At 51.3% G+C, this 24,873-nt stretch overlaps 2 protein-coding genes across 5 annotated transcripts; one reads left to right on the forward strand and one right to left on the reverse strand.

Moving 5' to 3' along the window:
* The first annotated feature begins 17,116 nt into the window (after window positions 1-17,116).
* LOC119095193 (leucine-rich repeat-containing protein 4-like) lies at window positions 17,117-20,660 on the forward strand. Its single transcript, XM_037218067.1, has 4 exons — window positions 17,117-17,340; window positions 17,518-17,976; window positions 18,383-18,557; window positions 20,592-20,660. The coding sequence occupies exons 1-4, from the start codon at window positions 17,117-17,119 to the stop codon at window positions 20,658-20,660; spliced, it is 927 nt and encodes a 308-aa protein (XP_037073962.1).
* Window positions 20,661-21,384: 724 nt separating this feature from the next.
* Window positions 21,385-24,858, reverse strand: LOC119096036 (uncharacterized). Of its 4 annotated transcripts, XM_037218898.1 has the most exons (5): window positions 24,807-24,825; window positions 24,509-24,571; window positions 23,452-23,604; window positions 22,663-22,793; window positions 21,385-21,534 (listed from the first exon to the last, which is right to left on the reverse strand). In XM_037218898.1, exons 3-5 carry the CDS (start codon window positions 23,599-23,601, stop codon window positions 21,531-21,533), a joined length of 285 nt encoding a protein of 94 aa, XP_037074793.1. In that variant the 5' UTR covers window positions 23,602-23,604; window positions 24,509-24,571; window positions 24,807-24,825; the 3' UTR covers window positions 21,385-21,530. The 4 variants fall into 4 exon arrangements, with proteins under 4 accessions (XP_037074793.1, XP_037074792.1, XP_037074791.1 ...); XM_037218897.1 differs by lacking the exon at window positions 24,509-24,571 and having other exon boundaries at window positions 24,807-24,858; XM_037218896.1 differs by lacking the exon at window positions 24,509-24,571 and having other exon boundaries at window positions 24,618-24,827.
* Window positions 24,859-24,873: the final 15 nt, after the last annotated feature.

The following is a 24,873-nucleotide window of genomic DNA, read 5'->3' on the forward strand; positions in this document are numbered from 1 at the left end:
TCAAGTACATCGTTATCAAAGATGAAGCCAAAGTACTTGCCGATGTCAGAAGGGAGCACGTGGGGACTGCCTAAGTTTGAGCCCGAGAACCCTCAAATGACATGCAGGATTGTCGATGAGTCATGCCGGCAACGCTTGCCAGTTTAAGTGCAATGGCCGACTTTTGAGCCCTACAGGGAAAGGATGTATGTTGTGTGATGATTATGTTTGATCAACAATTACACCATAAACATACAAGGAATGTAATTCTGTGTAGCCGTGCGTCCATTATCTTAATACTAGCTCTTGTCCTACGGCTTGTATCAAAACATATCAATTTTAGGGATCCGTTTTCGCCAGAGTCATTTGAGAAAATGATGTTTTTTTCGGGAGGATTACGCCACATTATACTCCCCTTCATTCAGGCCGCGTTCCAGAGCGAGTCGGCGCTACTCACGGATGTAAAAAGCGATAGAGCCAATCGTATTCCGCCCCCAATAAACGTCACCGTCCGTGCGCGCAATCTCACCCTTGTGTTCCGACGGCTGGCTCGAGTTAGGGTTAGCCGAGAGGAGAACGGGTCCTGTCGGAGGCATCCAAGGCATGACTACTTCAGAAGGAGCTAGGCCACTCGACTGGGATAACTGGACCAAACCAGTGATCTCTCGTACGGTATCAGCCAGGACTTGCTCGCTTCTGGCGGCCTCGATGTCGATGTAATCGTTCCGTGTTCCTGGGACCCAGATGCTCAGCTTAAAGTTCGGGTCTGCGCCTGACTGGCGGATGTCTTCGGCCAGATAGAGAATGGAATGGGGGGCGCGTGTGTCGTCCAGCCTCGAGTTGTGCTTCATGAAGTATTTGTTGCTGCCTTCAGTGCGGCCAAATTGACGGCCCCTCCGGCTCCACATCAGTCGTGTGTATCCCTCACGATGGATCCAATTGCAAGCTAGGGCGAGCGGCTTGTTGTTGAGCCAGCCGTACGCCTTGGGGATGTACCAGCCGTACCTTTTGCCAGCGCCCCAGGTCTCCATGATGACACGGCAGGTGACCGCCTGCAGGTCGGTGCAGACTCGACCCCGGCAAGAGTCGTTCGGTGGACAGTCGGAGTCATCGCGGCAGAACTGCTCGTGCTGCGAGCGGCCCGGCATGATGAAGTACTTCCAGTCGCGATTAGAGTCCGGTGTCAGGGTGGCGAAGCTGGCCACGCTACCGTAAAGCTGGCACTCTCCTGAGGAGGTCTGGAAGCTGAGGCTGGCGCAGGCTGGGTTCTGGTGGCATTGAGCGCAGCAGGTGCAGCTGTCACCGCCCGTGGGGACGAGCGTGAACGTTTGGAGGGCTTCACCGGCATCGAGGATGCCGTAACTCCAGGCTGCGTCCATGCAGGACTCACACCTCCAGAGCATGCCGACCGTCATCCACAGGAGAATCAGGCTCCGGGCGTTAACGACAGAGGACATAGCTACTCGCCAGGGGGGCCATGACGCTTGCATTGCCGGCTCACGACCGCACAGAGTCCCAAGTCTGCGTTCTGCCGCTGTTGACCACTCGAGCACTTGCGTTTTTGCTAGCGCCCAGCGCTTATGCTTCAGGCCAGTGCCTTCGGGGAGCGTCTTCAGTTGCCAATGCTGACTGGGGCACGGCTGTGTAGCGTGTTCCTCTATCAGAGGACGATGTTGGTGCTGGCGCAGCGCTCCAGCTCACCAGCACGGGCGTCGCCGCGCGAATGCCTCCCTCGCAAGCTTCGAGGGCTGCTACTCTAGGTATTGATGTTGCCCTGAGCACAGCCTTGGCCGGTGGAGTGTCGTGAGCTGGGGTCGATGCGGCCCCCTCCCTCCCCTACGGTTTTTTGAGAAAATCTCTTCGGCATGTTGTGCAATTGCGCCCAAATTTTCAGCAGCCTGTGGGACATCCTCTGCTCTTGCTTATACACAAAAAAAACACGTCCCTCGCTTTTCTGCCCGCGGAGCATGGGCAGTTTTGGGGAACGGCGATCGCAGCGACCTACGGCCGGGCGGGCGGACGGCCACCTCCGATGTCGGGGGACGCGCGCGCCGGGCCGGCATCGCTATACAACGAATGGCATCGTTGTACAACGACTGGCATCGTTATACAGCGACTGGCATCGTTATACAACGACTGGCATCGTTATATAACGACTGGCATCGTTATACATCACAAATATATGCTCAACACGCACACAAATATGCATCGTTGTACTCAGAATTGAAAAAGAAACACGCATGTTTAGATTTCACAGCGCAACAAAGCGTGGTCTCGCATGTACGATGTAGATCTAGAAAGTGCGATTTTCTGGGAAATTTTAGTCTCGACCTTGCATAATGGCGTCAATTATTGATCTTTCAATTAAATTAATTTCATGGTTTTACTACGAAAACTAGTACCAATCGCGAGATCTCGTATAGATCAATCCACTAGTTTTTTGTTTCTTTTTACTAAGTTTTGTAATCATAAGTTTGGAAGCGCCCAGGGGATCGCATCGATCCCCTATCCGTCCAAGCTATCCAAAACGGCAAATCAAGGCGCGAGTTATGGCGACTGTTGAATGAGGTTTTAAACTCGGAGAGCTTTTTTAAAATCACTCTCTGTAGCTCACACTTATGTCCTAACGACTCTAAATCCTTTTGATTTCTGAGCTATATGCACAAAACCTTACACATATCATTTCGCCCCGCCTAATTTCATGTTGCCTTGAAATGTTTGACACCATAGAAACGTCACACAAGTTCCCCTTCCTCAATGATTAAAAATTGCTGAAGGCCAGACAGTGTGATCGTTGATATATTTGTGCCCGCAGCACGAATCGCCGCATTAACGGAAGGAAGCAGGCTTTCAGTCGGCCCAACGCGTGGAATGCAAGTTTTGAGCACGCATTACGGTTTTGATGCACAACACCAGCAATCCGACAGTGCTTCTGGTTATGACGGAAGTGAAAATGGGAATGAAATAATTTTAGAATAGCGCCGTAACCAGGAATCAATTTTCTTTTTTGAATGCACGCATCTCACGTCATCGCGTCCTTTTTATGAAGCGCCAGCGACTGCATTGCGCATATTAGCGCTCAGGGGACATGGCGCTGCCCGGATTCGAACCCGAGCGCCCATATGGGAGTCCGACACGGTCGTCACCCGGCAATGGATCGCCACTCGGCAATGAATCCCGTATATCCATCAACACACACACACACACACACACACACACACACACACACACACACACACACACACACACACACACACACACACACACACACACACACACACACACACACACACACACACACACACACACACACACGCACGCACGCACGCACGCACGCACGCACGCACGCACGCACGCACGCACACACGCACGCACACACACACACACACACATGTGAGCCACAGAACTAGGATGCAAAGAATGACCGGGGTATTGGCGGGATGGTAGGTCCAGCCATGCACCCTGAACGGCTGCCTTTCCGCACATGGTTGTGCGCCGTGCACCACGTGACCACACCTCCATCGTCCGACTTGTGATAATGTTTAAAAGGGGAGATGGAAACAGACGAACTGAGAAAAGTTCAACGTTCTGAATTTCATGGAACGCCCAAATTGACAGGGATCAGAGGCAACTGGCAAATTACATTGGCAAGTGCCTGCTGGATATCAACCCTGAGAGCCTCCTTGTCCCTAACTAACGCACGTAGACTTCATCCATTCGGTGCCCCGCCGCACTCACCCCGAGCGTGCACATCCACTGGTGCCCACGTCATCCCACTCATTCTTGGCTCGCGCATGGATAGGACCTCTCACTCCACTTGCCCCCCCCCCCCCCGCTTATCCAGCGCCTTGACATTATAATTGGCATGTCTGCGCGAGTTCTCGTTCAGCTAAATTAGCTTCATTTTAACGCATTTCAGACACCCAATAAAGCCACGTTTATGTCCTCGTTAAAGGAAATGTCATTTGGAGATATTGAAGCAAGTATGCGATATGATGAAACCAGCTGAGTTATGATTATTGACATACTTTCTAAGTAGAAAAGACTGCCCTCAACAGCACAATTCTCTGTTCAGTAAACATACTCCTCAATGCGTCATGATTTGATTACGTCATCATGCTTTGCACAATATTGACTGAGAGCCAATTGACGGTCGTGATATCTGGAAATTGCGCTCTCGAACGCCAGATATGAACGCCTACACCATTACTTTTCATTGGCCTTGACCCCCGCATGAATTGGAGAACGGCAGGATTTGAATAGCATTCTTATGACGTCATGAATGCCAACGTGACTTTGAAATACTCTCCCCGATATACCTTTCCGCATTGCCGCGGGCGTGGAGCTCAGAAACTAGAGAAGCTTAGGTCTTAAGAAGGGCAGTATTGTGAACAGCACCGAAAGGTCTTCAATAAGGGTATTTCAGTTTAAAACCCCATGTCACCCTATTTGGACGACGCTCCTTCGCGTCTCGTCCACGATGGGACGGCCCAACCACTCCTTCCGCCGCGCCCACCGCTTACAGCTTCTCACTGCCGCGCGCAGACCTTCGGCGGCGCCCCTTCCAGAGGGGAGATGCCGTCGTCGCGAAGACGCTTCTGACACTCCCGCCTTCCGCCAGCCTGAGAGGGCTTTGCAAGGCGCCGCCCCTTGGCGAGTTCCTCAGGGGTCTGCAGGTAGACAGCGCGCCCGATGGGACTATGGAGCCCATCGGTAGGCAGCGGGTGCCCAGCGCGACCCACGCCTGTGCCTTCCGGTCTCCAGGACCGGCGCGCTTTGGAGACTTGGTCTGACCGACCTGTCCCAATACTTAGCCGCTTGTCGCCCTTCTTATAAGCGTCGATGGCGGGATTTGTACCCGAACTGGTCCCGGTCATGACGAGTAAGCGGTGGCAATACCGAGACCTGACTTAGGGTCAAACCTCTCAAAAACGCGAAGGAAAAATTTCGCATGCAAAAGCAGACTACAAGCAAGTTGAATGCGGTCTGCAAGCAAGAATTTTGGAATATATGAACTTCATGACTTTTGACCTGATCCAGGGAGACCAAGTTTTCAATTGCAAGAGAGACTTAAGTGTGGCGCATGCGATGGTGAAGGTTTGGCAGAGATCGGTGCGATAGGTCCTGAGATCTGAGTTTTCTGCTCTTGCATGTAAAATTTTCCCTTCTCGTTTTTGAAGTATTTGACCCTAGGTCATGTCGTAATGTTGCCACCCTTATACCAACCTCATTGCACTAAATTGATCGAGGAATGACTTAAGGTAACCAAACGAGCGGTTTCGGAGAACGAGCGTGTCTGCTTCATAAAGCGGTTTTTAGTCCCTGCCGTTGTTTTGTTCTGAGAAGAGTCGGTGCTGCATTCTTCCATGTTTTTCTTGTTGATGGTCGAACTTCGGAGTTGGGATAACTGAAAGGAATGTTTCATGTTTGAAAGCATTGAAGCAAGCATCAGTTATCACGAAATGAGCTCACTTATAGCTGTTGGGATACTTTTAAGTGAAAAAGACTGCTTTGGCGTCACAATATTCCAGCATAACATGCCATTGGTTGAGAGCCAACTGACGGCCATTATATCTGGAAATCGTACCCACAGACGCCAGATATGGACGGCTTGGCAATTATATTTTGCTTGGCTTTGACCGCCGCATGGCTGATGGAATGACAGGATTTGAATGGCGTTATTTCGGCGTTATTGATGCTTGGGTGACTTCGAAATGGTCTCTCCAACATAGTATGCACGTAAGCGTGTTGCTTAGAAACTAGAAGGGTTTAGGTCTTAAGAAGGGCAGGGCTGTGAGCTGCACTGATTGATCTTCAACATGGCTATTTCAATTGAAAACACCATCAAATGTAGAACGCTCCCTCAGTGTTATTCTATACATGTCTTATTTATGTGATAACTAGCAACGATATCCAACTCCTTAGACCATACAGCAAAAAATGTGATTCGTGATTGGAATGGACTGCTCAACATTGATTGAGAGCCAATGGACTTACCCTATATCTGAAAATTGTGCTCACGAACGCCAGATTTGTAGGGCTCGACAATTTTGTTCTTCTTGATCTTGAACGCTGCATGACTTATGGGGTGACAAAATTTTAATTGGCATTGCTATGACGTTCCTACGGCATCATGCATGCCTCAATGGTCCTGAAATAATCCGCACGAAAAAGCCTACGCGTCTTCGCAGGCCTATAGCTAAGAAGCTAGAATACTCTAGGTCATAAGAAGGACAGGGCTGTGAACTGCACCGAATTATTTTCAATTTTTCATTCCAGAACACCATACAACTGTGGAACACTCCCCATAATCCTAGACTGATTACGGATCTGTTCAACATCTTCGATCAAGGTCTTCAAAGTCCGTCGTTGTGGCATTTTGTAACAACTTGAACCTAACGAAGCCTTCAAGACGATTTTTCATAATCTCGTAAATGTTTGAGTACATTAATGAAGTGCCTATCTACCGAATACCACATTTCCTAGGAATTTGTCATTAAATACGAATTGCCAGTATCTTGTCTCGTCTTATCTTGCTGTCTTTCTCTCAAGGAGCTTTTTGTGAGCTTGATTATGAATGAGTACAGCCACTTCCTCTTGACCGCGCTTCGTTTCGTAATGAAAGACAAGGATGCCATGAAATCTGAGGCGCTACGCGCATCGGAAAGGAGCTACGCGCAGAGACAATTGCATGCTCAATACGGGAGGGATAAGGAAGGTCAAAGGGCGGGGGAGGGGGGGGTGGGGGGGGGCGATGGTGAGCTATAGGGCTCTGGCCGCTGATTCAAAGGATATTATGACACCAGCCACTGTATTAACATGATCAATGTGCAGCGCGCGCGCATTTATGTGTGTGTGTGTGTGTGTGTGTGTGTGTGTGTGTGTGTGTGTGTGTGTGTGTGTGTGTGTGTGTGTGTGTGTGTGTGTGTGTGTGTGTGTGTGTGTGTGTGTGTGTGTGTGTGTGTGTGTGTGTGTGTATGTATCAATATATCGTCTTATCCGCCACCTCCGACCGTAGCAAATGTGCTCTTGGTGTTGTTTCCCACCGCCAATTGTTAAATATTAAAGTTCGTGTGCAGCTCCCCCATTGCGCAATCGAAGCGAGGAGGACTTGCAGGCCCTGGACTGTGGCCTTTGCTGGTGTAACCTTTGTTCGCGCCGAGTCCGATCAATCGCTGGCGTGCTTTCATCCACATGTCGGTGGCTGGTCGTTCAGCGTTGTTGTCACGCTTTACCTCACGCTTTCACGCCGTCACGCTTTCCGGTCAACGTTGCGTTGCCAGCGACACATCCATAACGCCGACCTGCGGCTCGCCAGGACGAGCTCGCCAAGTGTATAGCATCGGAAAAACTTTCTTGCAAACTTTTTTGTCCGCTGCGAACTTCGGTTAGTTATGCGTCTGCAGTGTCGTACAGTGCATGATACCAAACATGCATTCAGGACTGGACCACCCATCGATAAAGGCGTTTTATGCCCGCTTCAAGCGCCCATCGTCTGCGAGGTGGCGAGCACATGGCCGTCATTGGAACATCAGCCGGTGATGCGTTGTGTCAGTCTGTTTGTCAGTCTGTTTGTCATCAGACTCCAGCTGGGTAACCGGTCGGTTAGAATGGCATGCATCGCCTTCGATAACATTGTGAAGAAGTTCAGCTAGTGGGGGGATGTTCTGTAATGCGGTCGTTTCCGCTACGGAACACTGTCCAGGAAGCGGCCGTGTTCAATGCGCGCACTCTGTGTATGTGCGTCAAGGGTCAGCTGTATCTCCAGCTACGCCGGCTGAGGTCGCGGTCATGACGCTCACCTTGAGTGTTCATTGGCTGAGCCATCCGGTGTTTATTGGCTGGCTGATGGCTGCAGCTCTACGCCACGGATATCACGTCACGGCTGTTGTACCCCACTGGGATTTGGTAGCTCTGGCTGTTGGGATTTGGTAGCTCGTCACCTTCGTCGCAAGATTATGTGTTACGGCATTTGTGCACACTGCAAGCGTCTCACTCAGGATTTACTAAACGATGCGCCCGCCATATGCTGCTGCTTTTTAAAACGACTGGAAAGACTTAAGTGCTCTGTGTAAGGACTTGCTTCCAGGACACGGGTAAGAACGACGCAAAAGCGTGGTCAGCTATTACTTTTCTATTTCCTGACCCTGCGTACGTCAAAATTTTAGTGATTTATCCAGAGCTGGCTTTATCCATAGCCAGCTATCGCCAATCATAGCCGTCTCTATTACCTTCTGCATAGAGAAGCTCGACAGGTCGTCTGTTGATTTGGACGCATCGAAGGCGCGAAAATGGGAATTTTGTTCAGCTCATGTCTTTGCGCTGCCAAAACAAAATGTGACACCCCACTTCTTTCCCATAAAATATGCACGTCTTGCTCGATTACCCTCAGAAATGGCACCATCAACAGTCTGATGCGGTTGTTATCGTGACCTACAGGAAGACACAACTGTGTCGGCTTTCGTGCAAGTGTTCCATGTTAGCAACCTGGCGGTAAAGTTTTCCATACAAGTACTCTAAAAGCGTCCATGTGGATGCAGAGATTTGCATGCTCAACAGCTCACCTCCGCCATATCCCGGCGAGACGAACCGTTGCCATCAGTTCTGGCAAAATCAAGAACAATTGCTGCAGATATGTCTCCCAAACGGGTCCCGACATCAAGTTGTGTCGCATCCAGCAGCCGCTGAGATATCTTTCAATTATTATTTCTGCATTGCTACTTGACGTAGTTGCTCTCATTGTGAACCTCGGTAGACGAATTTACATAAAATCAGTTCTTTCAGTGCAAAAAACTGTGCACATGAATTGTCGTCCGCGCTCAGAACGCGTAGCTGATCTGAGCTAGTAAATATCCACATTTTCGGAGGTCAGCCTGCGAACACAGCGCGCAACGGTTTCGGCCGCAGCGAAACAGAGTAGATGCCAGGAAAATGGTTTTGGCGGGAAAGACTGCGACGACGGCAGGAAACAACGCGCCAACAACAACAGCAACGGCAACGCATAGTATCTGCTGAATGGTTTAGTCACTGTCGCATCGGACATGATTACAGGAAAGTGTACGTTTTGTGCAACGCTGCTGTTTCACAGGCAATTTGGGATAAATATATGTTGAATAAACTTTGACCTGGCTTATTATTAATTGTATGAAGCTGTTTGCCTAGAAATACGGCGGTCCATCACTCCGATGGACTTTGAAAGGGGGGGGGGGGGAGATTGGCGAAGTCAAACTGGGGTCCATCTGGGGTGGTTATATGGGTCCCATCTGGGCTAGTTGTATGGGTCTCACCTTGGCTGGTTACATGGGTCCCAGCTGGACAACCCATGTGGGTCCCAGTTGAACATGCCCAACAATAGGTCCCAACCAGGCAGCCAAGGTGGGCCCAATGGCGGTCACAGTGAGGCCCCACGTGGGCCCCAGGCAGGCTGCGTATATGGAACCCAGGTAGTTCCCCATAACATGGCCACATGGGACCGAAGTGGGCAGCCCAGATGGGCCCCATACGGTTGTCCATCCGGGACCCACATAGGTCCCAGTTGGACGTGCTGGCTGGATAGACAATAACCTGCTAAAATCGAAAACTGTTTGATTGATGCAATACATAATATACCTGTGCACTGGGCGTATATTTCCCATCTTGGTGAGCTGCGCTGGGATTGCTCTGTGGTGAACACTACGCAGCCTGTTCCGGGCTCGCGCACCCATACTGTGTGGCGGGCGGAGCAAGCGTTCATAAATCCGAACCAGGGTGCATTGATGTGGCCAACTGGTGCAATGTGATGTTTCGCGGCAACGGCTGGCGCGGCGCGGTGGCCCTCACCTCGAGAGCTTAACATGCACAAAGAACTGCGCACATATGCTCCCATCATCACCGTGCCCGATCAACACACGCTGATAGTATCTGGCGGGTGTGCAGGGCTGCAGACATCTCCGGCAGCAGACGTCACGTGTCTTTGTTCCAAGATACACATCAGAATAACGTCGCGAGAATCGGGTGTCGTGGATCAACCAGGAATCGCGAGATCATGGTCTCGCGATCCAGGCTCGCACTTTCGTGGCTGAGCTTGATCCTGTCGCTGATCCAGAGCTCGTGTCCATGGATTTTGTGTCTCAGGCATGCTCACTCGTTGACGTCCATGCGTTATGATTTGAAACGGCTGATGACTGCTTTTTCCAGCTAGCCATATGCGATTTGTTTCCATTTTCTAATCCACGCTTTAAGGAGAAAATCTGCCTCGTTGTTCTCTTGAAAGCTGTCGGTGATTTTGTGACTGTCGCAACATGCTGCAACTGATCTGCAACCGATTTAGAAGATATCCATGGAACTGCTTTTTTTTAGTCTGAACGACAAGTTGGTCGTCAATTGCATATCAGTTTAAAAAAATCGAAGGCAGCATGTTTTTCTAGAAAAGGAGGTCAAAGGCCAAACTAAATCACTATATGCACCTACCATCCCTTGAATGTTATATTGACCAATGTTTTAAACAAAACATAGGCATTATTTTTCTCATGCACTTTTCCCAATTATTATGCTCCGCAAAATTTTTTCGATAGAAAAGTTAAAAGAACGGAGCTCGTGGCTCATTGCATATTTTGACCTGCTCCTAGTTCGTTATCCGTACGTCGTATGATTTAAAACTTGCAGCATTGTGCTTTAGCCTTATGATTGCCCCACCGGCGTGTCGTCATTAAATTTGAAGGGGGTGCCGTGATATCCTCCGACTCATCTGCCGTGGAATAACCCAGGGGGCACCGACGGGAAACCACGCTGGAGCGGGCTCACCTTCTGGATGGTCTGTACCTGAGGTCATGTGAAAAGCTTTTTGCGTAGCTAAGACCGCAGTGATGAAAAACGTACTAAAAAAATCATTTTTTCAAACATTTTTGCTCCACTCGCGCAGACGCTGTCCGAGGCTGGAAAAACTAGACACTCATTGCATGAAGTCTTGGGCTGGACGAAGAGGTTGTTACAGTGGGCGCCACATGGCCACGTGTCCAGAAGCTCCGGGTCAGATGCCCCCCTCTCGAGTGCCGGCCGTATTCCCGGTGCGGGCTGCGGTCTGCCCTGCGGGCTAGGCCAGCTCCAGAAGCTGTCACGTGACGTAGTCGTGACGGAGCAATGCGGAGATGGTGCGAGATGGGCGCGGCGCCTTATATCGCGGTTATACAGACGCATTTGTGTGTCCCAAAGGCCGCATTTATGACATTTACAGACGCATTTACTATACAGACGCATTTCTGTGTCTCAACTTCCAGTATGAGAACATTTATGTTCATATACTGCTCCAGTTTGGACTTCCAGTTTTAGAATCTAAGGTAAGACGTATTTTGCGCTTGAGTCCAGAACGTATATAAAGACCCTGAGACTATCAAATTAAGTGCGTGATGTGTGTGGCGTAAGATACTAAAATGGGACGCCAATATTGGCTGTCATTTTACTTCAAGAACTTCCAGATTAGAGCACAAAATTAATGCTCATATCACATGATACTGATAACTGCCGCTGATAACTTCTAACAGTAGGAGATGCTGAAAACCAGCAGCAATGTTAGTGGTCCCCCCTTCCCCAAAGTGGTCCCCACCATCCGGGACAAAACAGGACATACTCATTCCCAAAGTAAAGGAAGGCTGTTCACAAACTCATACCTCAACCCGTTCGTGAGCCTGGAAATGGCGTTTGCATTCGTTGCGATTGGGGTAAATCCTAACACAAAAGCTGTTGATAGCAGCCCCGCTTAAGTGAACCGACTGTGGGAGATTGGCTTCAGTTTTTTTTGTGGAACGTCGTGTCGAAGGATGTCCTCACGGCCAAGGCATGCCGAATTTGGGAACACCCGGAAAAGCAATGATCGTTGGCGAAACTGCTCTAGCAGTGCACAAAGGTCACGGCATCCGACCGGTTGCAAGGGCGGCGCATTGGATCTTGGGCATTTTCGAAGCAGATATCAAAATTAGAGTCGTCGAGTTCATTCAACACAGAGCAGTGACGGTAATGATACCGGTGAAAAACTAAGGCTTGGGGCGGCACAGAACACATCGGTGAACATCGCAGCTCCAGCTCGTTGGCAAGCCTGGGCTGCATCTATCACACGGTGCATCACTCATGGATATTTGCAGTAGACGACGGTATGCACACGAACCATGTAGAAGCGTACTTCAGCCGAGCAAAATATCTTATTAGGAAACAAACCTGACGACATGAGGTTCATCCCGAACATTCTCCATGGGTTTATGTGGAAGGAATGCCACAATACGAAGCTGTATGCCGATCTTCTGCCATTGTCCAGCGCAAGTATTGCGTGTAGGCAAGTCTACAACACCTAACCTGACCTCCTCTGCCTAACCTAATCCAACCTTACCTACCTAAAACTAATGGATCAAGTGTATCCTGATGGCGGGCGATATATCATAGGTTACAGGCGATTATGCTGCAACTGTATAGGTTACAGACTATACTGAAATACAGACGAAAGATCCCCTCGCTTCACTTAAAAATGGCAATGGCACTTTTAAGTGGTCTGGTGTCGCGAAACTTACATATATTAGAGGAAAATGTTGCGCAGTAACGGTGGTGATTGACATTCGAAGTTATATGCCTTGGTATGGGCACCGCGAGGTGATCAATGTGGTTAATGTTGCAGAACCATAACAAGTAAAACTAATTCGGTATAACCTATAGCTGGAGCTATGAACTATAACACAGGAAATTTTCTCTCTAAGTTACATCGGTTGCTCGTGTCCGTTCTAGGCCACATCCATTTTCGATCCAGTATTTCTTTGGAGGCGTATTTTTCAAGATGACACATGGGTATATAGTTTTTCTATGCGGTATTCTGCCGGATGTCATTACCATATGGATAACATGGCACACGGCATCGAATATTTCCAACAGTCCGAGCTGTTCGCTCAGCAAAAGAATGAAAGATCTCAACGAGGCAGGGTGTTTGTTACAAGGTGATTTGTATTAGAAATCAAAGAACAGACTAAATGGAGAGCAAATAAAAACCTTATTGAAATTCCTTAACTTACCAGTCGCCGAGTTATCGCGTCGCAAGTGAGGCGTCTCAGCGCGGAGCATCAGTGGATGTTTAAAAATCCTGTTAAGAAGCAGCTAAGATAAGGGCAAAAATTTCGGCGTTTAAAAATTGTCACTTATGCGAAGAAGTAAAATATAGAACCTATTCGATACTTAAATACGCTTCAAAAAACAACATATGCTTAATTGTGCGCAACATAACGCTGTTATGAGGAAAAAATGATTGAAAGCAGATACAAACTTACTAGCAAAAACTGCTTAGGATTTTTTTCACAAGAATTCTATTAAAATGAGACTACCTGCTGATGTACTCATCGCAGCAGTATATGGTGTGTACATGCGTTTAACGCTTTCTGCTTTTTCAGTGAAGGTGATCGATTGCAAGCTTGCAGGGTAGTTTCTTGGGTTAGGTTGGGGTTGTTAAATTTGTGATTGTTCCAGTCGGGTGGTTACATGGTAAATGACACTGCCGGAAAGGTTGTAACAGTAGTTTATTTAACGGACTGTAAATCCTGAGCTCACAGTTCGGTTCCCGTTTTTTTACCGTCATGTCTGTTTGTTGTTTTTTATGTTTGCACAAACCATTGCGTAGAGGATTTCGTGCCACGTGTTTGCTGAGAATACAAACCGCATGATATGAGTTTTATTGCAGCACTACGCTGCACAAACACCTTATTGCACCGAGCCGCTTATCAGCCAGATTCATTTCCTGACTCCGAGCTTTTGCTCAAATGCTTCCGTCCGGGAGCAATGCGACGCTAAGAAACATTGGTTTTTGCTTTTACCTTGAATTTGATTGTCCATCATCTCCTTGCTGTTAAACCGGGATTTTTATACCTATTTCAAGCATGCGTTTTAGTTATCTATGTTTTGAACCCTGTTTTCTCAGCCATCTATTTTTATCGATAACTAATGTTTCTTCAGAGCTGCTGGGCTAGACCGGATGCACATAGTATGAAAAGAACGAGGCGTTGCGGAAGCCCGTTTCCCAAAAGTTCACCTCGCATGCATTAGAGACCGAAGTCAAAGCTCGGCGACCTGACATATGCTGGCAACATAGGGCTAAAAGTCAGCTTGATGTGCACTCACCGTTATATTTTTGTGAATACATCTCCGGAATGTCGTGAAATCGCGCCCATTTTGCAATAGCCTTTGGGGGCATTTGTTGTGCGTGTTTTGAAACTGCAAACATATCCCTAGCATTCCCCCTATCCTTCTTAGCCCTCACCCTGATCCACCGTTCTTCATAACGCGGACTGATAGGGAGCGTCGATGCGATCCTCTCCCCTGCCGTTTAAAATCTAGCAAAAGTAGAGCTTGGCAGAAAATACATGTGAATATGTTGCAACGAGATTTCGGGGCTGCCAACCCGTTTTATGTCGATGGATTAAGTATTGACCCCATTATGCCATGTCAAACATCAGATTACCCCCGAAGTGACACCTGTCAGCTTTACGGCCTTATGCATACGAAGCTATGTCATGTAGCGGTATCAGATCTAAACAGGCGCGTTCCTTGTTCAATTTTAAGTGCATTGGAGTAAGGAGTCATCCGTTTTAACCATTCATTTATGACGCATGGCTCCATTAATGTAACAACGTCGACCCGCCGCACGCGTTGCGCGGTTTTCCGCGGCCGCCGCCCGTCGTCCGCGTCGGCCGTAGATTACTGTGCAGCGTTCTTCAAACACCACCGCTGCACCGGAACCAGAAAGGCCAGGGACGTGTTTTTATTTTCAAAACACGCAAAATGAATGCCTTAAGGGCTATTGTAAAATGGGCACGATTGCGCGATATTCCGGAGATGTATTCATAAAAAAACATTGCGGGATCATCGACCCGCACTTTAGAGGCGAAGGTTAAGAAAGCTCTGTGTGTGCCCTTGATGCTATCAGCAGGACTATCTAGGTGCAAGACAAGTATACACAGCATTAGGGGTTGGCTGAGTGAGGCCCGCGATGCCGATGAGTCAACAACTCAGCTAACGGCCGAAAGGTAAGCCAGGGGCCATGAGCCCGCATCCTCGCTTCTTTCCTCGTGCGAGCATTCTCACTGCCGAATGTGTGGGTCATTGGGGCGCTACGACGCACTCGGTAGCCGAGTCTGCATGGCGTCGCCTGCCTGTCACCTTAACAGGAAGGGTGGGCGCCGCATGAAATGGACCCCCCGCACCTCTGGTGTCCCATACGCACAGGTGAACGACCGCACTACCGGCACCCCCACCTCGCTGATTGCAATGCACGCGAATGCTGTTTGCCGCCAAGTCTTTTTGTCGTTAAACGGTTAAAGCACCACGCTAGCAGACCAACGGCTACTGGGCGAACTTTATATTGATACGCGCTCGGGTGGGGATCAAATTGCCCCCCCTCCGCCAGTTTTTCCGGAATGGCTTCCGAACGGTGCGGCGTAGCCACGCGAAATATTGCATAGCTGTAAACAACTGAATAGCTGATGGTCTGGTATCAAAAACTTGAGATCATGATATGTCACTGACCTAATATGACCAAGGTCAGACACTTTTTTAGGAACATACTGTCCCAGCGTAAATCTTTGTGGCCTTCTCAAATGCAAAACTTAAAGCAAACTTGTATGACTTTGGATCACCATGACGATCAGAAGGTCCAAGAAGGTCACTGACTTTAAATGAGCATGTGATCTTTTGCTTGGACTCTGGTTACCATGACCTTCAAAAGGCCAGAAAGGTTAACTGTCTTAAAAAAATGAGCACGTGACCTTTGTTTAGAGGCAGACCATCTAGGCTCTGGTGACGCTTTGGAAACCAACCTGGAGTTTAATCTCGTTGGACCCCATTTGACCGGAGGTCAAGAAGGCCCAACAAAAGTCACCTAGGAACCTAAACTTTGACGTAAGTTCACGTGCAGACCGAAACACCCTGTCTGTTGTCTTTAGCTCTCTTAGTTCCCGAGATCTCAAAATTGACCCCCCCACCCGAGCAAAGGGCATCCAACCGACCACCTGGGCGCGTGTTGACAACATGCTTTTTACGGTGCCCGCCTTGTTATCAAAATGTAACTCATTCGAAAGGATATTTGTCGAAAACATAATCATTTGCAAATGTTAACTAGGGGCCAAATTCCACCTGATGAGCCCGGAACAAATCGTCGAACAAACCACGTCTGAAACACGCGAGTGATGCACAGCGTTCACCTTCAAACGCCTGAAACATAGCAGCGAATGTTTAACCAGCACCCAACATGACGCATCGCGCGCCAGCTGTCTTATCGGCGTGACCCCCGGCGCCAGCCATCTTATCAGCGTGATCCTGGCGCCCGGCGGTCGCGGCCGTAGATAATGTGTCAACGAGGCCATAAACGACAGTGAATAGGGCAGCCCAGTGGCTGTCTCTCGTGAGAAGAATGGCCAAAGATGTCTGAGCGTGAGCCTGCGTGACACCGCGTCACGCCTGAGGACAGTCGTCGTTAGATCATCGTATAGTCTGGAGTCCCTGACCCGATGCTCCGGCCACGGATCACACACATCTGCAGCAGCGGACGTTCATCCGGAGGAATGCAATTCTTCAAATTATGATTTTTGATAGGCGACATCGGCGAGAAATCACACTGGAGTAGGTTCGCATTCTGGACGTTCTGTACCTATGTTCAAAAACAACTTTTCGTGTTATTAGTAACGCAATGATAAAAGACATTTTGTCGTTCTCCAGCATACTTATTCCACTCGCGCAAGCGCTGCGCGAGGCTGGAGGAACTAGCACGAGCCTTGCCTGTGGCCTTGAGCTGGATGAGGCGGTTATTACTGCGTGCACCACATGATCACGTATCCAAGAGCTACGGTTCAGATGTCCCCACGCCCCTCTCTCGGGTGCCGGCCGTATTCCCGGTGCGGGCTGCAGTCCGCCCTGCGGGCCAGGCCAGCTCCAGGAACTGCGACGTGAGGGAGTCGCAGTGAGCAATGCAAAATTGATGCGTGTTGCGATCTGCGCCTTTTGATGTCATGGTTATACGGACGCATTCATGTGCCTCAAATGCTGCACTTATTATCACTGTCCGTAGTTCCAGATACCTGGGATGATACGCTGCCTGGCTGCAGTCTGTTCGCTGCTGGCTGCGGGTGTCCACAGCAGCATGTTTGACACGCTGTTCGGCACGTCCGCATCGATATGCACGGACGCGACGCCGCTGGCCGCCACGTGCAGCTGCACTCGTCAACAGCGGCAAGGCCCTCGGAGCATCGACTGCGCCGGACGCGGCCTCGACAACCTGCCCGTCGGCCTGACGCTGCCCGGCGGCTTCTCGGCCGTGACGTTCGGCGAAAACAAGCTGACGGAGGTGAAGAGGGGCCAGTTTCGGTGGAACACGGCCGCAACGATGCTGAACCTCTCCCACAATCTGGTCGCGACGGTTGAGTCTAGGGCGCTGGCTGGGCTGCCAGTACTACAGACGCTGCTGCTGGACCACAATCAGCTGACGGGGCTGAACCCGGAGGCGCTGCAGGGTGTATAAGAGCTCGCGCTGCTCGACCTTAGCTTCAATCGGCTGCGCGTGCTGGACCCGTCGCTGTTCGTCAACACCGACATCCGCGTGCTGCTGCTGAGTCACAACCCGCTGGTGAAGCTCGACCCCATGCTGTTCATGTTCGTGCCGCGTCTGAGGCGGCTGGACCTCAGCTCGATGCGCTCGCTGCGCCGCCTGGAGGCGCACGCCTTCAGCGGGCTGGACCAGCTCGAGGAGCTGCGGTGCGGGTCCGGCGGCGCGCTGGCCGAGGTGCACCCGGCTGCGTTCAGGGACGCCGCCTCGGGCGAGCACCTGGCCCGGCTGGTGAGCGTGGACCTGGCCGGGAATAACCTGACGGGCGTCAGCTGCGACCTGCTGCCCTGGGGGCGCATGGAGTTCGTCGGCGTCGAGCAGAACCCCTGGACCTGTGATTGCGACATGGCCTGGGCAGCTGGCGGCGCTTTGCCCCACGAGGATGCGCCGTCCTTCGTGTAAGTTCGAGTGTCAAGAGAGAAGCACGCAAAAATACTAGATGGAGGTGTGTTTATGGGGTCAATGAGCCGACAGCTGTTGTGTTAGTCTATTTTGAATTCGTGGCACTTTGGATGTAAGATAAGGTTGGAGTCGGATGAATCGACTAACGAGGGTATAGCTGATTGTGCGGAGGGGGAGGCACATTTGGGTGGGGAGCTGGAGCCCAACTTGGGGGAGCCCAGTTGAGGTCCCTCCCTCCCTCCCACCACTGAATAGTACACCCCTCTCCTCACCGTGTTCGCAGCTGTTGAAATTCGACCAAATCCCGGCATGCCTGAGATGGGTTCTGACACATTCCGGGAGCACCCGTAGACCTATCTCCGGTCGATCCCGCGCTAAGGCCGGCCGGGCGTACTGCCGCAGGTGTGAGAAGCCGAGGGCGGCGGTCGGCCGACCCGTCTCCAGTTTGACGGCAGCCGAGTTCGGCTGCCAGGATGGCTTCGTCGCAAGCACCGGCTTCGTCGCAGGCATCGCCCTCTCGGCTGTGGCGGTCGCGGTCGTTGTGGCCGTGGTCACCGTCTTTCAAATCAAGTTCCAGGTGAGTACACTTTGGCTGACTGGCTGGAACGGCTCACAGACCGGTGATGAACACTATATAAGCAGTGGGAATGATTGTCAAAGCCAACGATTTGCAAACCCAATATGTCATCATTATAGCAAACAGCACCGCTGACAGAAGTTGCGACGAAGGAGAGCTACCATAATTAGCGACGGGGAGAGGGTGGGGTGGGGGGGGGGGGGGGGGGGAGGGCGCCATTGTTACGGGCGAGTCACAGCCCCGTTGACAGCACATGCGCACCGTGAAACGATTAAAAAAACTGCAAACGCTAATAGCTGCAGACAACTGTACTAAGAATATCAATGGCCTATCAATGTTGGTTTGCACTGGCGCCTTAAATAATTTTTTCAGGGTCTTACGATTTAATGGTCATTCTACTACACGCTATTGGTGTTAAACACTCACGGCTGGTGGCTTTTACATCTCACTGCCGATAGCAGCGTCTATGAATTTCGAATCAAAATAGTTTCTCCGATTGAATCTGACGGGGTAGCTTAAGGGCCTCTGCCCCCCCCCCCCCCCGCCTCTTATCTGCGCCCCTGAGAACAAAAATGGAAGGCTGTCGAGTTCACTTTGGCAACGTCATTCAAAGTATCGCTGAAAATGTCATAATTCGTAATGCACAGCAACTGCCGTCACCGGCAAGCAAAAACCCGCTTCACTGATGAGACAGGCAGTGGCTTGACACGATCTAAAGATGCACGACTTCCACACTTCTGACGCAAGTGACGTCTGATGTCAGTGGCATGAGACGGTCTAAAGATGCACGGCTTCCACGCTTCTGACGCAAGTGACGTCTGATGTCAGAGGCATGGAACGGTCTAAAGATGCACGGCTTCGAAGGTACTGACGCCAGTGACGTCTGATTCTCAGCTGGTCTTCTTTCATGTGTCCCGCTTGGTTGCAGATCTTCCAGAAGGTCTTAGCGCCTTTCAAAGTCAGCTGCAGAAGTGACGCCGGACATCGAGCTTGCATAAGCAGTCAAACTGCTTGGCACACTCCGCAGAAGGACCCCTGTGCGGGCTCAGACCTGGCAGTTGGCTGGCGGAACCTGTTTCGCGCGCGTGCACAGTCACCCAGCCCCGACGTCTGACCTAACCTAAACTGGCCAGCATTAGGTATCTCTCCTTGTTTATGATTATTGCCGTTATCAATCTCCCCTTATTTATATCTAACTTATTGGGTATTAGGAGTCTCTTAGGCATTAGGCATCTCATTAGAATCCCCTACGTTGCTGTACCGAGTGGGATGTTGTCAAAACTGTTGTCGGCGTCGCGTGTCAGCCTGCCCTGACCCTCCCATATATCAAACGCCAGCAGTGCATGCTCCCACAACAAATCATAGCGGAACTCATCCGCGAGTCTACCGGTGCGGGAAGGGGGGGGGGGGGCATCAGGCAGCATGCGTAACGTGCGGACAAATATGCTGAAGGTCGTGTCCATCCCCAGCATGTTGAAAGTGGCTTCAAATAAACCTTTTCGTGAAATATCTCCGGCGGTTTGCCTTCCGTTAGCGCAGATCTCTACGGCGTGAAACGCAATGTTCCCATTCCCGATGCTTCAGTGATGAAGCATGATGTATGCCGTGATACAGCAACGCGTGACATCATCGACAGGAACACGATGCACATGTTGCGATTCGCATACAGCACGGCAAAGCGTAACTACTTTTATTGCTTGTAACCCTGTCATAAACAACCATCAAATATATTTCCACTTCAATGGGTTACTAAACGGCTTTTCTCACGGATCGAGTCAGCAACTCGCTGGTCAACAAAGAACACGAACCACGCATTGGGGCTGGAACACCAGTAACAAACCGACGCCATCAACGCGAGAACACCAAACCTCACTTCGCACCGCCACCTGCTCCCCACACGAGCAATGGTTCCACCCTGGGCAGGGAGCCCCCCCCCCCCCTCCCAGCGGAAGCACGCGCACGGGAAGCCTCTCTGCAGTCTTTCACGCGCCGCAGACGGCACGCAAGCGTCCCCGAGGGCTGCTCGGCCCCCAGCACGGCGTGAAGCGAAAGACGGGCGGTCAGCGGCGCAGCACACCGGGCGGCGAGACGCTCCGGTCGTGACCAGCGGTGCCGGGGACGGGCTCACCACCGGGCGATGCCGCTCCCCTCAGAACAGCGGACAGGGCCGAACAGCTGCACAGCAGCAGCCAGCCGTGCTGCAGCTGCATGGCAGCAGCCAGCCGTGCCGCAGCTGCACAGCAGCAGCCAGCCGGGCTGCAGCTGCATGGCAGCAGCCAGCCGTGCCGCAGCTGCACAGCAGCAGCCCGCCGGGCTGCAGCTGCGCGGCAGCAGCCGGCCGTACTTCTGGCGTCAGCTCGGCGTCCGCAGCGCGCAGGAAAGAACGGTACCGGCCACACGGCCGCGGAAGCTTCGTGTAAGTTCGGCGAGTTGGGGGGAAGAGGGCCGGAACGGCCGGTCATCGGCGCCGTCCCAGGCGGGGAGCGCGAACATCGCGGCCCGGCTGCGCACCGGGCGGATGACGTCACGCGAAGGTGACGTCACGTCGGACCAATCAGCGGACGTCATGCTGATTGGTCCGATCGGCCGCCTTCCGGCGCGAGAACGTAGCACGGCGCCGCCCTGCGCCGCGGTGAATTCGCCAGCGGCGCGGTCGGGCCGCTTGGCGTCCGACCGGCACTGCCTCTCGACCTGCCGCTGATCTTGACGTCTCGGGCGACGTTACATCTCAAAGTGCATCGGTGTCGCGCGGACGCGTCTGGGTGCGACACCGGCCGTCGTCGTCGGCGGCGGCGGCGACGGCGGCGCCGCCTCGCGCCGACGCCAGGCGGCTGTGACGCGCGCTGGCCGCCAGTCAAGGCCGGAAGATCGCCAGCTCACCCCGGCGAAGGCCGCTGCCGGCCCATCGGCGGTGCGAGCACGGGCGGCCGGGGGCCCGGCCCGCCACCACACGCCCAGAGGCGTCCGCAGCCGTCAGCTGAGGGAGGCGCGCACCGGCGCGGTCAGAAGGCGCGCAGACCCACACAGACTGCGGCCAGCGACAGGCGTGTTTAAGGTTGTTGATTGGAGTTCTGGAGCGCGCCGACGGGCGTGTTTAAGGAGTGGAGGCACGGGAGACATGGCCCCTCAGTTGATCTTTTGACGAGCATATAATATGATTTGTATTGAGAGTGCCCGCGTCATAACAAGCCTTTTTACGACAAATTAAGGCTATTCCGCTTAACACGACAAGAGCGTGCGCATCCCAATTGGTCCCCGGGATCAGCTCTGCCGTCCAAAGGCAAAAAGGCTTAAGCACCGTGCTAACTAATGGCTCTTAGGCCTTTTTGTCTTGGACGGCATGCTGACAGGCCCATCAAAATTATTTGAACAATGTGCAATACGACATACCCCGACCAGCTTGGAGGTATGCCCAGCACCCATAACGATGCGTGTACACGGATAATGGGCATTAATGCTTAATGCTGAAACCAAACCTGTTGAGTATGGAGGAGCCGCTTTGACGCAAAACGATTGACCCACTGTCAGGACTTTGCACTGCCGAGATTGGCCCACTGTCAGGACTTTGCACTGCCGAGATTGGCCCACTGTCAGGACTTTGCACTGCCGAGATTGGCCCACTGTCAGGACTCTGCACTGGCGAGATTGGCCCACTGTCAGGACTTTGCACTGCCGAGATTGGCCCACTGTCAGGACTTTGCACTGCCGAGATTGGCCCACTGTCAGGACTTTGCACTGCCGAGATTGGCCCACTGTCAGGACTCTGCACTGCCGAGATTGGCCCACTGTCAGGACTTTGCACTGCCGAGATTGGCCCACTGTCAGGACTCTGCACTGCCGCGACACGCGAGCAAACATGCACTAAGGAACCCTCAACAACTGGAGTAGACCTTTCAGGTCCCGGTCACCTTCCGCAAACTCCACAGTATCAGACAGCATATAGACATCCCATCCCACCCCATCCCAGCATACAGACATCCCGTCCCACCCCATCCCAGCATACAGACATCCCATCCCACCCCATCCCAGCATACAGACAGAGCAATTGGCCACCATTCAGTGCGCCCACCCGTGCCTCGCCTATTGCTCCATGATATGTGCTCACCTATTGCTGTCGAGATGCAGCTTTATCAACGCAGCCAGCTCCCGAGTTTTGTTCCTCAGCGACTGCATTTCATGGCTACTGATCTCAAACCGTGCCTCGAGGTTCTCCATCATAGCATTCACCTCCTTCACCTGCGGGGAGGACACCAGGGAACCAATGGCGTCGCCAGCCAAAGCCTTTCCACTCCCAGGGAAACCTGTTTCATTCTACGGCACGCAGTTGGAGAACACAAACGAGAAAAAAAACGCGAGCAGAAACATAGTGCGTGTTTCGCAAGCTACATACTTACATGAGCCATCCTCAAATACGACGAACAACTGCTTAACAAAAACGAAGATATTTGCATTACCTCACTGCGGCACGGGTGTAAGGACATGGTGGCTGAACGCATGTCTTGAAATAAGATTTTGAGCATGCCTACTGTGACATTTTTGGATTAGAGTCCTTTCAACCAGAAATGATCATTTCAGGGCTACGGAAGTATGAGAATGGTTAACGGTGGGGCAGACCTGCATGCGCCTGGGGGGCCAACCGCCGAGCTTTAATCCGCGCATGCGCGCTGGATACCCGATCGGGCTCTCCCTTCCCACGGAGCCCTCGGCCCACTCGTGGCTGACGCATGCAGCCCGCCCCGGACAATCGGGGTGTCGCGAGGACGTAGGACAAAGCAAGGTGGAGGATAAGAGGGACGGATGAGTGACCACGACAGATCACGAAGAAACGTCTGCCACGGAGCAAGAAAAAGTCTCCATCCCGACAGTGCAGGAGCACAGACGGCTGGCTACGGACCTGAGCAGTGTACTCCACAAACTTGTCCTCCTTCCGGCGCGCGTTTATGTGCCTGGTGAACTCCAGTCCGGCCAGCAGCGACATAAGCGCCACGCACACGAGGAAGCCGGCCACCATCAGCGGTGACAGCTGCCGACGCAGCAGCGCCATCTCCTAGCGACAGTGGCAACTTCGGTCAGTGGGCCGACGTCACGCCTTGGCGGGGAATTATTCATGCTCCTAGACACATTGTGGACACACAATGTGTTTGAGTTGGAGTGTGAGAAAGATGACAATGCTAGGCAAATCAACTGTGACAAATCAATGTGACCTATTGCAGCCTTGTTGCAGCACAGCCAGAACCAGTTTCACTGGACCACAGCATGACCTCCACAGACATGTCTCTTATACATGCCTATGTTCTTTCTCAAGGCTGTCAGGGACCAATTTACACTTTAAACTTGGACCAGATGCAGACTAATGTGTCCTGGTTGGTTTGGGTCAAAATCAAAAGCCTCGATTATGCAATCACAGATGCTCCTAGCAAACATCACAAGATTTCAGAGAGACAAGAACTGTAGATTTTTGAAAGCACAGGTAAGAAGCCACACCAATTTGAGGGAGGAGGCCTAGATTTTGAAAACCTAGAAAATATCAAACATGGGGCCTACACAACTGAATAAGGAACAATAATCAAATGCTTTAAACTCTTGAAATATACAAAACCAGTAATTCAACTGTGCAAGAGTAAGACAGGCATCATGCGAGCAGGCATACACTTGTTCAGTTTTAAAGTTATAATGGCTAGCAATCTATTTTCCCCTAACTCAGAGTTGAGACCTGAATGGGGATGTTGAGTGAATAGAAATATGTCTAGCTGGCCCATGCCCAGTGGGCATGCCTACATACTGAATAGGTTGACCCTGCAACCATTGGATCAAGTAAAACACTGAATTTCAATGACATGCCTAACTGACTCATTTGAAACAAGACAAAAGTTCCTTCGAAAGATGAGTGGATAGCTACTATGACCATCTTAATAATTCAGTGCATACACTAAACAGACCACAAAACTCACCACATAACAGGCACCACATAACTCACATACTGATTCCACACACTTCACCCAGTCACTCAGAAGCTGCAAATCGAGCATTCAGGATTTAATGTAAGTTATGTGCCCATACCATGGTTCAAACAGACGGCCTACGAATCCCTTTCGGTTGCAATCGTTTCTGACTGTTATGGCCTACGGTCCACTGACACCCACGATGGGTAGTTCGCAAACTAACTCAAATGCATACAGGGAAAAATCCACAGCAAATTCCGACAGCCATCCAGGCGAGGAATATGATGACGAAACAAATTTACCACACCTAGGATTGGCACTTCATGGTTGACACTGTACCCTCCCTGGGTGTCAGTCATTCATCAGTGCGTTGG

This window comes from Pollicipes pollicipes, unplaced genomic scaffold (genome assembly GCF_011947565.3).
Source record: "Pollicipes pollicipes isolate AB1234 unplaced genomic scaffold, Ppol_2.1 Scaffold_4219;HRSCAF=4965_pilon_pilon_pilon, whole genome shotgun sequence".
Classification (NCBI taxonomy): Eukaryota; Metazoa; Arthropoda; class Thecostraca; order Pollicipedomorpha; family Pollicipedidae; genus Pollicipes; species Pollicipes pollicipes.